The sequence below is a fragment of the Pleurodeles waltl genome, chromosome 2_1, assembly GCF_031143425.1.
Source record: "Pleurodeles waltl isolate 20211129_DDA chromosome 2_1, aPleWal1.hap1.20221129, whole genome shotgun sequence".
Classification (NCBI taxonomy): Eukaryota; Metazoa; Chordata; class Amphibia; order Caudata; family Salamandridae; genus Pleurodeles; species Pleurodeles waltl.
Window position 1 is genome coordinate 895,732,023 of NC_090438.1, and position 16,070 is coordinate 895,748,092.

At 44.9% G+C, this 16,070-nt stretch overlaps 1 protein-coding gene across 14 annotated transcripts in view; it reads left to right on the forward strand.

Moving 5' to 3' along the window:
* Positions 1–16,070, forward strand: part of PTPRM (protein tyrosine phosphatase receptor type M) — a 1,480,454-nt gene that overhangs the window by 529,636 nt on the left and 934,748 nt on the right. For all 14 annotated transcript variants that reach the window (XM_069218824.1, XM_069218808.1, XM_069218810.1 and 11 more), the window contains exon 6: positions 2,527–2,701. In XM_069218824.1, coding sequence (XP_069074925.1) covers positions 2,527–2,701 — 175 coding nt within the window. The remainder of the gene's footprint in view (positions 1–2,526; positions 2,702–16,070) is intronic.

Genomic DNA, 16,070 nt, shown 5'->3' on the forward strand with positions numbered 1-16,070 from the left:
TGCCTGTGGCTGTATGATGGGGGCTGTGGGCATGCACTGGTGCTTGCATTGCTACGTGAAGATGGGCACATTGTTGTTGTATGATGTTGCATGTGTGTATGATGAAGAGTGTTATATGATGTAATTTCTAATCCATATTTTATAGTGGGTTACTTGGTGTTTCAAAAGTTGTTCGACATTGTGAAGTGTTTATGCTGGGAGTTGGAAGTAAGGTTGACTAAGTACTGCATATTTGCAACACAATGAGAACTTGCCAATTTCATGACCTTTGGGGTTTTGTAGTGATGCTAGTGTTGGAAGTGTAACTCCAATGCAACTCTACATTTTTTATGGACGTTCATTAGGTGGTTAAGGACTGTTTCTTGTATTTTTATTTAATGATTGTTGTGTGGACATATAATGATGGTTGTTCTCGTGTATGATCAGTGATGTGTTTCTGTGTGATTCGGAGTGGGTTGCTATTTGATGCCGACATGCATCACCTGTGGGCCCCCATGATCTGTCTCAGCTTCCCTTCCTTGTGCCTTGCCACCTCTCCCTCCACACCCACAGTCACCTGCTTGTCCTGTGCCTCCTCTGTGCCCCTTCAACCTCCTGCAGCTGCTTTGTCACATACTTTCCCTCTATGTGCAGCCTTTCTGCTCTGCAACTCCACTTTGTACCCATGTCACTATGCAGGCCCTATGTATACATCATCCAAACTGCAGCTCCTGTGTGCTAGTCAGCCACTGTGTGTGTGTGTGTGACCGCAACAGTTGTGCAGCCCCAGTGTAAATTATCACTTCACTCAGGAGCCCCTCTGGGTGCCACCCTGCATTTGTTCTTGAAGCTTTTCTCTGGCCCTGCTCTCTGCAGATGCTCTGTATATCCCCTGGCTTCTATCTAAGTGCCTCTGGCCCCTTTCAACCAGTCTATTTTCCCATGCTTCTCTCTGCTGCCCATGCGCTGCTGTTCCGTGTGGCCTTTTTGTGTGTTTTTCACCCCACTTATAGCCCCTCTGTGTGACACTTTGAGGCAAGTTGAGGATGGTTGTTCATGGCCCTCCCCTGAACCTGGCAGTGCTTGGTGTCAATGGCTGTTTACTCCCTCACAGTTGGTTTGAATTAAATGTTTTACCAACTCCCGCACAGTAGCGCCGTGAGGCAGACACACACTGGAGTAGCTGAAAGCTGCCTCAAATCAATTTTTATAGTGCCACCCACTCTTGAGCAAGGCAGGAGGGTGTGGATACCATCCCCAGCCCTTAGGATAAAGTAGGGAGACAACTGTCTTAACTCGACCTAAACCCTCATCATTGAGTATGGTGGGGTGGAATGGCTGTCACTTGTGCCCCTATTATTTTCTAGATATGGGGGGGCTTCGGTGCAAAGACATTTTTTTAAATATATATTTGTGTTCTGTCAAACAGGCTGTTGAGAGAGATTCATAAGTGGGCTGGCTAATGTGCTCTCTGGTAAATAAAGGAGCATCTGGTTTCTGATTCCTGCTGCTTTCATTTTTATTTTCTTTAGCATTGTATTTGTCCATGCATGCCCGTTCGGTATTTGTGTACTTTTAGAAATATAGCAGTTGCTTGAATAGCGTAACATGTGCAGTGGATACTCATATTTTGCATTATATCTTCAAAACAAAACCAAGAAAAGGTACCAAATGGCTGAAAGGACTATCTGTTGTCCATCTCTTAAATGGTTTTGGAGTTGTGTATGGAGAAAAATCTCCTATGGAAATTCCCATTTTAAAGGCAAGTGGAAAGGAGTTTTGAAACCATACCCACTTGCCCCCTTATAACTTCTGAACTGTTTGACCAGTGTGCATCAAATGACAGAGTGTACTTTTCAGTTGTAATATAGTCCTACATACATTTCAACTAAGACAGAAGGATACACTCAAAAGGTAATTACATAGACTGTAAAACAAAAATGCTCCTGTAGGCTGATCCAAGATGAAATTGACAATGTTTCAAGCTAATGACTGAGGGATGGCTGAAAGAGACTGAACTAAACCCCCTAGAGCAGTGGTTCCCAAATTTTTGACTTCTGCTGGACCCCAACTTTATCATTACTGGAACCCGGGGACCTCCACTGAATCATTATTGGAGTCCAAGGACCCCCCCCCCACTGAGTCGTTACTTAAAGCTGGGGACCTAATCTGTTACGTTTATTTAATTTTCTAAGCAGTCGCGGATCCCCTGAAGAGACTTCACTGATCCCAGGGGTCCCAGGACCACAGGTTAGGAACCATTGCCTTAGAGTATGTATAGAATACAATAGGTGTGCCATGGACGCAGCAAGCTCCATTACATGTCAACTCTAAAACCCACAAGCTGCAACTGGATCCAATATGAAACTTTGTAAATAGTCCACTAGAAAGTGCACTAAGGATTGTCGCCATGTATTGCTTCCATAAGCTCAATTTTTCCTCTGTATGGTTTTCATTCCTTACCTTTATGTTTTGCGTTGTGTTTATTTAATGATGTTGTTCAAAGGCCTCTCAATAATTGGCTTTTTATGTATTTCCATTACTTAGGGTATCCATGGGCGGGATGCACCACTTAAGGAGATCAAGGTGTCAAGCTCACGTCGATTTATCGCGACATTTAGCTTGGTGAACACCACCAAGAGAGACGCTGGCAAATATCGCTGCATGATTCACACGGATGTCGGCGTTGGAGTATCGAACTATGCAGAATTAATTGTTAAAGGTATTTCGGATTATACACTACGGTGTTATTTATTGCCCTGCCCGGTTTACGTAACGCACTATAGGAATGCTTCCTAGTCACTGTACACCATGAATCATTAGACGTTTCAAAAAGGCTTGTTGAAATTCAGCATCGTTTTTCACACAGGATATCTTTTTGAAAGAAGAAATGGAAACTGACTGGCTATGTGCACAAACCTTTATTTATTTCTGTGGTACATTTTAATGTTATTTTTACACATGCTTGTGTGTACAACAGTAGTATATTGACAAATTGAGAAGGGAATAACGTGTGCACAATATGGATGGTACTTAGTTAAATAGTCCACTTCAGTAATGGAACGGAATTCTGCGAATCCCTTAATTTATACTCAGTGCTATGTCAACATGGAAAAAACATTGCATCCGAAAAAAGTAAAAACTTGTTATTTAATAGAAAATACGTTTAGCCAAAAGTGAAAAAACAAGGTATGTCATTTGCACTGTACCCTTGAACATATTTTCTGTTTTATTTTGCTTTAAAACTTCTCACTGAAAAAGGGCTGCGTCAGAATTTTGGCACCTGAAGAGGTATCTTATATTTACTTGTACTGTTAATTTTTTGTAGTTTTGCTTTGTTTTATTTGTGTTTTTCTGGACTCCTTTCAGCCAGTCATTCTACCAAGAGTTGTAAGCAAATGTGTGTTTAACCAAATACCTCATACCGCAGCGGAGCCTCCGCTAGACTGGCTAAGTTGAATATCTCGGTTACATGACTTGATAAACCACAAATACCAAGGTCAACAGTAAGTCTGTACCGAACCGCATATATGGAAGAGCATCTTCCTAGGAAAGAGAGAACTTTATTCATTCAAAGCAACCCTTACGGGTCGGTTTCTTTTATGTTAATGCTGACTCCCCATCATATGGCCCTCTTTAGCATCCAGAGATCTAGCTATTATGGTGCTTCTGCACAACCATATGTGTTTACATAGGGTGCAAGGAAAAAGTCAGTAACCTCACCAAACCATGGAAGTATTATAGGACAGCCCTCTTCCACTTGTTGGAGTAGGCTGTGGGCCAGCAAGCCATGCCCTGTTCAGCTCTCCTCAAAAAGTACACAACACAAACATTTTGGAAAATATGGGTCACATTTTATTTTCAAAAACATTGGTTTATTTTCACAGCCACATTATACCTGTTAAAGCTTTATATGGCCAGAGAAGCACCGATGTTCCCAGGATAACAATTACCCACCCACTATTGGCTTTGCCCCACCCATCAATGACTTAGCCTGAGACCACTTTTGGTCGGGACATTTGTTAATTACACACAGAATTCTTTTTATTAAATTCACATAACTTGCATAGTAACCACATTTCATATTTACTTATTCATTACAAGTGAAAACCTAACCTTAACAGTGCCTCGAATACATTGGAGTCACTTAACTATAGGTAGTTCGTTCCTGTGCAGCCAAAAAACACTAAACAGTCCTTGAGTGAGATCATGACTGGCTCTGTGATGTTTCCCTTTTCACCCCCGTCCAGAGGGTGGAAACCTCCTTATGGGGAGTGCCCACCATCACACTTCGGCTATGGGAGTTGTTGTGCAGGGGGGCCTAGCTGCCCCTATGATACCTACCTAGGACACCCCCTGAACCCAACTTCTTCACCTCCCAAAGGGCCTTTGCTACCTCATGCTAGCTGTTTCTGCGTGGGTGGTTGACAAGTAAGGACTGCCTGCACGTGACCGACACAAGTCCCCACGCCACTGCAACTGACTTGCTGTGAGCAGTGCTTTGGGGTTCCAGTGACGCTGATGTTTGAGCTGTTGTTATGCTCTATAAAGGATGCCTCAGGGCACCCAGAGAGTCCTCGCAATCATGACCTCACTATTCATCCTGCATAAAATACGGCAATCTAACAATAACATGACATGTTGGCTGTTCATCTGGAAGAAAAACACGAAGCATAAATGCAAACCAGCCACACTACATATGACAGTCTGGATTTCACACCCCTGAAAGGAAAATGTCAGTACAGCACAATCCAAGTTACCGTGCCCTTAACCTTCATAGTGATCTAGCACTCCCTGTGCCACCTGCTCTTGGGATGGTGGGAGGGGAAGAAAACAAGCACTCAGTCGTGTGGCCCCGAAGGGCAGAAATCAGGGGCCGTCAGCATATCCCTGTGAGTGGGCAGGCTTTGTGCCAGTCCTTCGGCAGCATGAAGAGGCTGCGGCCCGGAGCGGGAAATAGAGACCCACTCCATGCTGAGCTGGCTCTTTTAAAGGTGACGGCCCTCGGCCCGCTGATTCCCTTTCCGGGTGAAATAGACATGGCCCTGCCCCCAACCCCCTCGCTGGCCTGGGGGGCACGTAACTTAACTTGTTGGTGCTCAACCTTCTCTGCCATAAGATACGCCTCTCCCGAATTTGGAGAGCCTCTTCTGTACTGACAAAAGAATCTAAGATTGTTATAATGGTTGACTAATCCTTTCAATAATTTCATAAGCAATATATTTACATGGGGCAGAAAAAAATTGAGCTCAGCATTGCTCCAACCCAAAATCGATTTCAGGTATTGCCTTGACAGGTCTAACTCATTTTCATGATCCTTGGCTAAGATGACAACCTTGCCATCACGCTTGAATGTCCATAAAGCCCTCAAACGGCCGTATTCTTGGGTTGATACCCAGCAACTGTCCCTACATGCAACCTTCTGGACCCAATACACCCTTTTTTGCTCCATGGGCCTCTCAGCTTCAGGGGCCAGAAGCACCCCCTGCTGTTGCCCACCCAACCCCTCCCCCCTACCGTGTTCCAAAAGGTGCCAGGTTTCTCTGGTCGATGCTAGGGGCAATATTTGTCACGCAAGACCTCCAGAAGTCAACGTGTGAGATGTAAAGTTACCCAAAAGTATTGAAAAACAACTGGAGCAATGCAAACCCTGGCTCCCTCCTATAGCCAAGGAGGAAGTTACCACTATTTTATGGTACATTGCTAATTAAGGGCAGAATTACCAAAACGTTAGTAACATCCTCTATAAAAGGCAAATTTAAAGTAAAAGAGAGGGTGGATCACCTTCAGGGCTAGCAGGTCCTGGTGGCTTCGAAGGTACAGGCAAAGATAGTGAGCCCCCAAGCCCTCCGGCGCTTAATTGCACCCCTAATGCAATTCCGAATCCACCTGCTTCAGTTAGATGCAGCACTGACCTTTTTATGGGCGAGCGCAAAGCGCTCCGGCCATTCTGTTATCTCTCTTTGGGCTTTAAACCACGCCCATGCCACGTCAGTCACTTACATTGGTTCGTTGGCTTGCCTCTTAAAATCCGCTTGCTTTCATTTGTGAAAGGCATGCATACGTCATGCCTTTTCCAGTGTTTAGCCCACCTACACAGCACCGGTAAAGTACTAAAAACATACGAGGCTCTATGTTTTCAGCCTGTAGTCCGGACTACTTTATCTGTTTATTTTCCACGCAGCGCGATAGCGCTGCATTTTACATAGCGCGATCGCGCTGTGTTTTTTTTGCTTTACAACGCTAATAGCTCTAACTCGAAACAAATGCGAGACCTGTTGCATTGAAAATGCTTGTTTTTGTTATTGCCACAGTGGTCTGTGGAAAAAGGACAGCAGTTATCCTTTACCATTTGTTGTATTAGCAGCCCTTCTTCTATTTCCACAAGGGGATTTCCTTCCTTACAGCCATCTACTCTAGTTGGCATCCCCCATTTTAAACTATATTTTGAAATTAGTGATCAACAGTGTCAATCGTTTTGCAAATACAACGGTGCCTGCCATTTTCAGTCCCAGTTGTACGAAGCTGTACTGTTGCATTGTGCACTCACTGTAGAAGTTCTTTTAAATGTGTTTTTGTTGCGCGTGATCTGCCAGCCCCAGAAGACTCTGGTTCACCGTGTTCAGATGTACCTTGGAATTCCCTTTATGTAATGCACATGAATATCTGGAACCTGTTACAGCTTAATGCAGTAATGTCCGAGCCACAAGCCACATATTCTTTACTACATTTGGTGGTAGCTTGCTTTGCCCATCCCTTTCTATTTTTCAGTCCGGCTATGTGCGATTATCCATTGGGGGTGCACCATGGCTGCATAAGCATGTAGAAGATGGGGTCACTCTGGCCTTTCTTTCACTTGATTTAACCCCATCACTTCCCACTATGATGGGGTCAGGTGTTTAGCGAAGTAAACCCGCATCTATAGAAGATATAAATGTGTGCCCTAGAAGTTCAAACACCTCGGTCTCACAATGCTTGAACTTTAGAATCCTTCGTCATATTTTGCTTTTTTAAATGTAGAATTGTAACCTTCCAACTCTAAAAATGGTCAAAGCAGCACTCTGTCCGAAAAAAAATATTAAGGTGCAACTCAATCGGGACATATGCCTTTTAATGCTAAGCATTAAAGCCCTCTGTTTGGGGTAGCCTTGAGGGTAAATGCTAAACCTCAATTCCCAGGGTGGTAGAGCATTAACACCCTCCACAGTGGGTGTTCACTGGTGTTATTTATCTACCCTGCAGTTATGGACCCTGAGTAAAACAAGAGCCCAAAAACTATGGAATAGCAGTTAACGGTTGTTAACGACCAAAAGCATTTCCGCAATAAGGGTATTAGACCCCGTTCCCCCACCCTTTCACCCCAGGCACCTGCAAGGAAACACTCCCACTCTCTGTCTGGTTCTCTTCCCTGCCACCGAATGCAAGCAAACATCAGTTATTAGTGCCATCACTCCAACTTTCTGATTGGCTAAGGCAATCTCATGGTTCCATACAGGTACTTCCATTGATTTAACCTCATGTGTAGTGCTTTGAATGATTTGGTGAAAATCGGTAATCTCTTCCGTTTCATTGCATTTTCGACCTATGCTGCTGCTTCTGCAAGAGCCCCAGAGTTTAGTAGCAAGTTTTGCATGTACGTGGCTCGGCCAAGCAACTTGCAGCCTCCTAATGTGAATTACATAGTTCACTTCCCTCAGATTTTATGCAAGTGCTGCATTTAATGTGCAGGCTGTTATGCGCCTTCTCTTTTAGATGGCTTTTTAATCTGCAGGACTGTATAAACAGGTTTCATTCTTCATGCTTGATGTTCTGTGACTGCGCACTTGGCACTTTGGCGTCTAATTATGCCCTTTGCATTGCAATAGAATGTCGGAAAGCGTTTCAGTGGGCGAGCTGAGTGACTGGGCAGCCTTGGGGTGTGTTGCCACGAGCGCTCTGTGGCATGATAAAGTAATTATTGGATGCCTCGGCCACACAATGGCCTGTGTGGCACAGGCCTGTCATTCCTTTCTGGTAACCTACAGTACTCCAATCAGCGAACCTTGGAAGAAACACCGGGCAGACAGTGTTTACATGGTCTATGAGCTAATGAATATGTTGACTTCATTCTTGTTTGTGCTATTAGGTAACCGCGTTCCTGATTAGCGTGGCTGTTTTTTTCTGTTGTTCTGTTAAAGGGATTTGCAGGAGTGCAGCATTAGCATTTTTCGCTTCCCTCTTTCAAGCGAACAGGCAAAGAAAGCTGAACCGGCAGGAACCTTGGCATATTTTTTATTGCGATCTGGAAAAATGCTTGAAAGTGATCAGGATGCACGTTCGGAAATAATGACGCTTATCCGCTAAGGTAGATACTGTGGGAAACAGCTCATTATGCAAATGTATGTATACAGAGCTGACGTGCCATCTTAAAAGTGTCTGAGCTCAATTACTAAATCACCGCAAAGGATTGTTTCAAAAGCATTTATGATTATGTTTACTAAAATATTTGTGCCTTACAGTCGTTCATGCGTAGCATTGTTTTAAGTAGATAAGCTGACACACTGTGCAGTTCGCGCCAAGGGGAGCCTGCAGTACTGGTAGAGAGAGGTGATTCCAGGGGTGAAAGGTTACAGAGGACAGACTGAGGAAGTGGGGGAGAAGTTAACTTATCCAGGGCCATCTTACAGATATACACTTATCTTAAAGAACTAGCAATTTAACAGCTAAAACCTATGCAGTTAAGCATTCTACCCAGCCCTGTTATCCACGGTTCCTCTCTGGAGCCCACCTTTAGTTAACCCTGGTCTTCCATAAAAAGACATCTGACAGAGCGCCTCCCCAATTGGGGGGGTGCGGCGCTTAGTGCCCGGGGCCGCCGTGGCCCGAGCCCTGTACGCTAGTCTTACGTTTTCTGGCCTTGGCACTTCCGGAGGCCGCACGTGTAACTTCCGGCCGCCTGCGCCGCCCCCTCCATTGGGGGGTATTAAAGTGCCCCCCAGATCAGGCCTCAGCCTTTTTAGTGGAGACGGCGTGGGCGGCACGGCCAGTGAACGGCGTTACCCACCCCCCCATCCCTTTAGACATGAGATTTAGGGTAAGGTGTGAGGGGGAATAGTAGGCGGGAAATGAGATAATACATTCACCCTAAGCAACAGAGGGGTACCCAAGGCAGGGTACCCTGGATAACACCGAAGGTAGGATCCTGCAGTCCTGAATCAACCGGTGGATGTACACACCAGCTTGGGGGTTAGGGTGCCCAGATCGCTGGGGTGGGCACGGGGCTCCTGCTCCTGGCCACCCTGTTGCACCCCCACGGCAGCTTGGTGTTGGGGTGGGGGCGGAACCCGGAGCACGAGGACAAGGGACGTTGAGGTGTTGGGAACCGCCCCCCCAAGGATACAGGTGAAGTACGGTTCACCTGTGTGGTCCAACGGTGTTCGGGACGCAGGAGGATCCTTGAATGTGTCGTTATCGTGATTTATGACAGGATTGAATTTTGATTTACAGGAAATGTTTTTTATGATTTGTGATTTTAAGTACTTGTCATTTGTAAATAAAATTATTCTAATGCCAAAAACAATCAGACTCTGTCGGTCTTCGTTTGGCGGGTGTCGGGGCGGGGGCCTACTGGAGGCATCCGGGTACTATTGTCTGGGGACTGCACAAAGATAAGCAACCAGTAGCTGCCGAATTAAATCGTGAGTTGCGGAATGCCATCTCTGTGTAGAAATAGCGTACATCAGCTGACAGGAGTCATTAGGGTTTTGGTCATTAAGCGGAATCCATAATACCCTTAGCTGCAGTTTTCAAACTGTAGGCTTCAGGGTGAAGGATTAAACGTTCACTGTTTTGTATCCCAGTTCAGCTAACACCCGAGTGAATGATGAGATCTGTTCAAGACGCCTAAGGGAGTGGTTGGCAGTGTGGTACCATAGTAGGGTGACTTGGAGAGCTCTAGCGACACCTTGTGATACAAATCATCAGTGGAGACCAGAAGCTGCACATGCCCTTTGCATACTGACCAACTGCGGAACTTTCATAGTTTCACCATAGCCACTCTAGGCAAGAAAATGTGTCCTTTGTTACCGTTCCCATATGTGATGCACTCGAATAAGTTGCATATTAGTAGTTCTCTTGAGCAAATGCACATACCACCAAAGCCAACAGTTGGCCGAAATGTTTGACTTCACTGGCCCAGTGTACCACAGCAACGGAGAAAGAGAAGTGGTGGACTTTTCAAAGTGGTCACCCTTCTATTTTTGCCTAGATAGTGGCAGGTTAATTCCTGCACAACCTCTCTGATTTTCTAACCTTATGCTTAGAAGGGACTGTTATAGAAAGCAATCCCTGAGATCAGAAATCAAAATGTGGGGGCCTGAAGAGGACAGCTTGATCATCTTAACATGCTCTGAGAAGAAGGAAAGTAACAACCACACAGGCGCCATAGGTCTCAGGGTTCTTCCACTTGAGCAAAGTCTTAAGGAAGTGAAAGGTTCAACTGCACCCGGGGTTCTTGGGAGATGGGGGCATCACCTAAGCAGGGTCCGAGGAGGGTAAAGTAATCAGCTCCACTTTGGGTTATGAGGAGGTAAGAGCTCATAAATCACATGCATGAGTCTGACACAGGAAATAGATAACTAAAGCAAGAATTCTGATGGCAGGGCCAGCACAAATGAGTTATTTTTTTTTCTTCTCCATACAAGAGATTGGGGAAGTCTATTGTGTTTACATCCACTTCTTATGGTGTCATTCGTCAGGGACAGATTTCTGATGAGATTATCTATGCAGCCATTAAAGAATTTTACTTTTCATGCATGATACTCTGGTGGTTTTATATCCCATGAAAAGCTATTTGAGAACATCTGTTTTCATGGTGTTGGAATAGAAAAATCCCTTAAATGGAGATGGACATGCACCCATGCCTGCCCCCTGCCCTGAGTATCCCAACTGTACTGGTGTCTGGATCCCTAATGCTGATTTTTGTTGTCATGGATGAACACGTATCCTGCATGTGTGCTGTGACCTAGGCCTGTCTCAGGGACTGCAGTCTTTTTGGACTGGAAGGGGTGCTAAGAGCACTGTCCTCAAAGTGATGAAAGCCTACTGCCTTCACCAGGAGTTAAGCAGCATGAGTTTGGTGGTGTCAGTATAGTGTGCAGTGATCAGTAGGAGTAAAAAGTTTTTTTTTACCTGTGTCAACAGAATAAGGCCTAAAGGCTCACTCACTTAATGTTCCATTGCTGTGTGCTTAACTTACCCTTTGCCTACACTGGTTTGGTGTGTAGTGCTACGCATGCATGTGTGGTATGCATGTGCTTGGGTGTACATGTGCCTGTGAATGGTACAGTACCGTGCTGGGCAGTACATGTACATCCTATACCTGTGCTTAGGTGTATGTGTGCCTGCGAATAGTACAATACATACAAATGTACTGGTGTGCAGCAAGTGCATACTGTTTGAATGTGCTGGACGTATGTGTGTCTGTGAATGGTACAGTATATGGGAGACTCTGGATTCCACTTTGGGAGACCCAGTGCCGACTGGAGGAACATAAGGAGAGGTGGTAGAGGAATTCCCCCATACAGATTTGTGTATTGCTGCAATCCTGTAAGCTGGGTTGGAGGCATTGGGGAAAGGGAGTGCTATGCTCTTCATATACTTCAAAGGGTGCTCTTTGATTTAGACTAAGGCCACTGGGAAGGGGCCTGGGCACATCTTATCTCCGGGAGGAGATGGATCTGATAAGAAAACCATAAAGAGTAGGGCTGAGGCCCTGCAGTAACCTTTTGATACACATATCACTGCGGCTGACATCCAAGTGTGAACCTCTAGTCACACCCATTGCCTGTGTTGTGGGTCTATCAGATTTGCAGTTGCTTCTGCTGTGACACATTTCTTGGTGGAGGAAGAGAGACCACAGGATAGGGCACTTTAAAAGGAAGCAGATCCCCAAGTTAAACATCAACGACTGAGACTCTAAATCACATTTTTTATCTGTAAATAGACCATGAGAGGGGAGCTTGAGACCCTTCAAATTGTCAACTACCAAGCCGCCAGTTAAGCTGTGTAGCAAGGAGAAGCTCTGCGAGGCTTCTGTCTGAGACCAGGATTGGATACCAAGCCCTGCTAGTCTCCCAGCTGTTCGAGGGGAAATCTCCCAGGGAATCCAAGACCACGTGCCCTTGGAGCCTGGAGCACAAGAACCTGCTTGCTAACTAAGACAAGTGTGTGCTGTGAGGAAGAGGAGACCATTGGAGAAAGCGAGGTCCAGTGGAGAGATCCTGGCGAGTGGATCTACATATTGGGGTGTGATGAAATGGCTTCTGCATTCACTGGGTCATTGTCCATGTGTAGGGAAAAGTCATTGACCCCTGTATGCCAGAGGAGGGCTGCCGTGAAGTGAGCCATGACCTTTGATGCACTGAACGGTTCATTGTCCAAGTTGAGTCCCAAGTCGGTGACCCAGTATTCCATTTGGGGCTGCTGTGAAGTTTGTTGCTTTGCCAATTGGGCTGTAGCCCGTGCACAGAGGAACAGTGACTCCACATACCGGGGAGGGGGCACTAGGACTAATCAGGAAGCGTATCTAGTTGAGACAGTTGATGCAGAAAGGAGGCCGGCGTAGTGATCTGAGGGGTCCAACTCAATACAGGGGCCCAGGACTGCCCTCAGTTCCTTGAGAAGGATCCAAAGAAACTTACTAAGCATAGGAGGAGCATCAAGAACTTCCCCAGATGCTGCTTTTGCAGGAAAGTGTTTGAGAAACTTGAGGATACCTGACAGCAGCCCGCCTGGACCAGATGTGAAAGCCTTTAATGGAGGCAGCCACTGCAGCTTCAGTGCCCATGAAGGATGCGTGTTGTGAGACTCTGGTTGCTCTGATCTTGCTGATGGAGGTAAGGTGGAATTTTAGTCCAAACTGCCCATGGGGACCTTATCAGGCAGGCAGTGCTGGAACACTTTCGACTTTAATCAAGAGTCTGAGTGGTGCTCGTGAGACTAGCTCTACTAGTGGGGCTTCACCTGAATGTCACCTATAGTGAATAGGAAATAATCAATACTGCTAGATGGATGGGAGTGTGACTCAGGAACTCGCCAAATGAAACACAAGAGCCCTGACCTCAGGAGACTGAGTATTGTTTGTGAATGTTGTATTATACTTTGTAGACCTATATAAATAATCCTCTTTTCATAAAAGCAAGTATTTGATTAGATAATCATTTGTTGCTTGTGCTGCACATGTTTTGAGTTGTGGGCCCGTGTTTGTTCCCCTGTGTCTACATCCCCCACCTGAGAATTCTTGGACTGCTCGACCTGTGCTATCACAGAGCATCAAGTGCTGAAGGGACACTTAGCCCAGTTGCTTAGGTGCCAAAATAGGTCAGGCCCTCAGACATCAAGTGTAAAAGGCCTTAATCCTGCAGTTCGGCCCAGTAACTCCTACTTGTCCTATGGCCTTCGGAACGGGGTTCGAACATATGGGAAAACATTTTCGGAGTGATTTATTTTGCCAAAAGTTTCTCCTGATGAAACACATGCATTGTTTTTATTCTCTTGGAAAATATTTAGGTATTTTATAGGAAATTGATTGGTCAGTCTCAATATATAGTTTGTTTCTTGCCTCTATAATCTTCATTAATATTATTTTTTTTTTCTAGTTTCTCGCAAGTAAATGACAGGCACGTTTTGCTCTTCACACATACGGAACTGTTTGTGGATCTCTCTGAGGGCACTCTCTAGATTTTAGTGTGAGGAAACTCTTGCACACGAAGAGAGGAGGCAGTGGTCAGGCAAATTATTTGAGTGGTGCACTCCACTGCATGCAGCACCCCACTTACTTTATAGTTTTTGACCTGACTGGAAGAAATTCAAATCCATGATGGACTAGAGAATGCTCTTCTAGCCAAGATTCCACAGTCAATCTCCATGAACATTTAAACTTTGATGGAAGGTCAGTCGAACATCTTTGCTTTCATGAGTGTCCTGGTGTGAAGTTATTTTAGTGTTTTTCCTTGGATTGAGGCCAGGAAGCCTGAAATCTCGTGGATCTGCCGGATCGTCTGTTTATTGCTCCAGACTGGAGTCCCATTTGCAAAGAGAAGTGATGCAGAGCTCTACCCTTTTTGGGTCTTCACATAATGAAACAGCACTGGGAGCCTCGTGCACATGGGTGGGGGTAATGCTACTTTCTAGGGTCGAAATAAAACTACTATAATGCACCACTGTACTGTAAATGCATAATGTCTGCACTAAGATGTTCGACATTCAGTATTGCCAAAATTTAATTTGTAATCTTGTAAATTGCTACAGGTTCTTGTAATGTCTTACTAACTTCTCCTTCTCAACACTCCCTTTAATGCTGCCACCGTTCACCCATAGTTTTAAATGTACACACCATTATCTTCAAAGAAGTCAGTTTTCCTAATGAGAACAAGTTCCACGTTAATCCTGTGTTTGAAAACAACCTCTTCTAATTTTCAATATCCTGCTTATTTCTAGTTATGTTGTTTTCAGTGCATCCTACTGCTTTAACTGAAAAACTGCAGCCAGCTGGTGTACAAGTGTTCTTGTGCATTCCCTCTCCACATAATCTCCTTTAGCTTTACAGGGGCAGACTTCATTGAGGTGTCAGCCTGTTTGGGCCTCTGTGTGACACATCACAGTTGACATGTCCGATCAGCTACTGCTTATAAGAATCTGCCACTCCGGGGGTTATCAAGGTAACCAAACACTGAACAATGGAGAAGGCAGACGGCTGAATTGATTAAATGCTTTCATGGAGTAAATCGTAACTGGCTCGCAGTCCTTGGGTTAAACCTTTCTGGTGGTGGTCAGGTCCTCGTGCAGATTAGGCTTAAAGGAGCAAAATGAGCTTGTCTGAGAAGACCTCATATTACTTGAAGGTTCAGCCTACTTATTGAGTTCAAGGAAGGCCAGGGATGGTATGGCCCTGGTTGCAGCAGATTTTTGGTTGAAGGCATTAACGAGCAGCCATCTGTATTTCCGTTGACCTACATTAATTTGGGCATGCGTTCAGAATTGTAGCACTGCGTCCTTTTGTGGTAGATGAGGGTTTTAGATTTGATTACACATGCCTGTCTGTAAAGGCACGAGTGCCATACGATGTGTCTTGGTTGTGTGGAATGAGGTGGTAAAGGCCAGGTTCCTTTATATGTAGAAAATCTCGCACTGTGCTCATGTCAGAAATGAGATAATGTCAATTAACTGCCAAGAAAGATCCAATTATTTCATGATAATAAGGTCTCCCTTCAGGCTTGCATGATGCCTGTATGCTGACTCAGCAGTGTTTGTGACTTCTTGCCACACGGCACATCCAAGCTTGTCTACAATAACTCAGTTGCTGCATACAGTGTCTTATGACCCAAACAGCTTTGAAAACATTGCATTGTTTCATTTCTCCTCTATTGATACTGTTTCCCTAGTTGAAATTGCATTTTGAGCCCACATTTTTTTCATTTGCTCAGGTTACATTATTTCCAAAGAGTATCCTCGTGCTTTGCTCGCTTGTTCTGAGTAGAAAGATCTAGACAGAAAACACTCCGATATCTGTTTGAATTAGCACACGCGCATCTTTGGGTTCATTTTCTCACAGAAGGACCCCAGACCTTGGTTTCCTTGCTGTTTGTCTACCAGTGCGGTTGTAGTGTTTCCTTCACAGCTGTTGGCACTGAAGTGATTTCAATGGTTTCTTCTTATGACATATGGATTTATTCCACACCCTTTTACCGTTTAATTGTTGATCTCACTATCTTCCCCTTCTGCCCATTGTATGTCCCAAACGTTAAAAGGCTAGTTATTTCAATTGTTTTTATTGTTGTTTTTTGGAATCAGAAACTCTCTGGAGTTGTTGTGTGCAGTTCTAGAGGACTGAACTCCATAATGAACAAGGAAGTTATTGACCAGCCGACAGTAGTGTAGCCCGAGCAAGCAAGCAGAAATCCTAACACCAACCACACATCATGAACAATAAGCATTTGTAATCCCATTCAATGATTTCATATTAGTAATGACATCTAAAAAATATTGCTGACTTTTTCTTGTGCTAACAGGCAGACACTGCACTGCTGTTTGCCCATGACTGACAGGTTTCC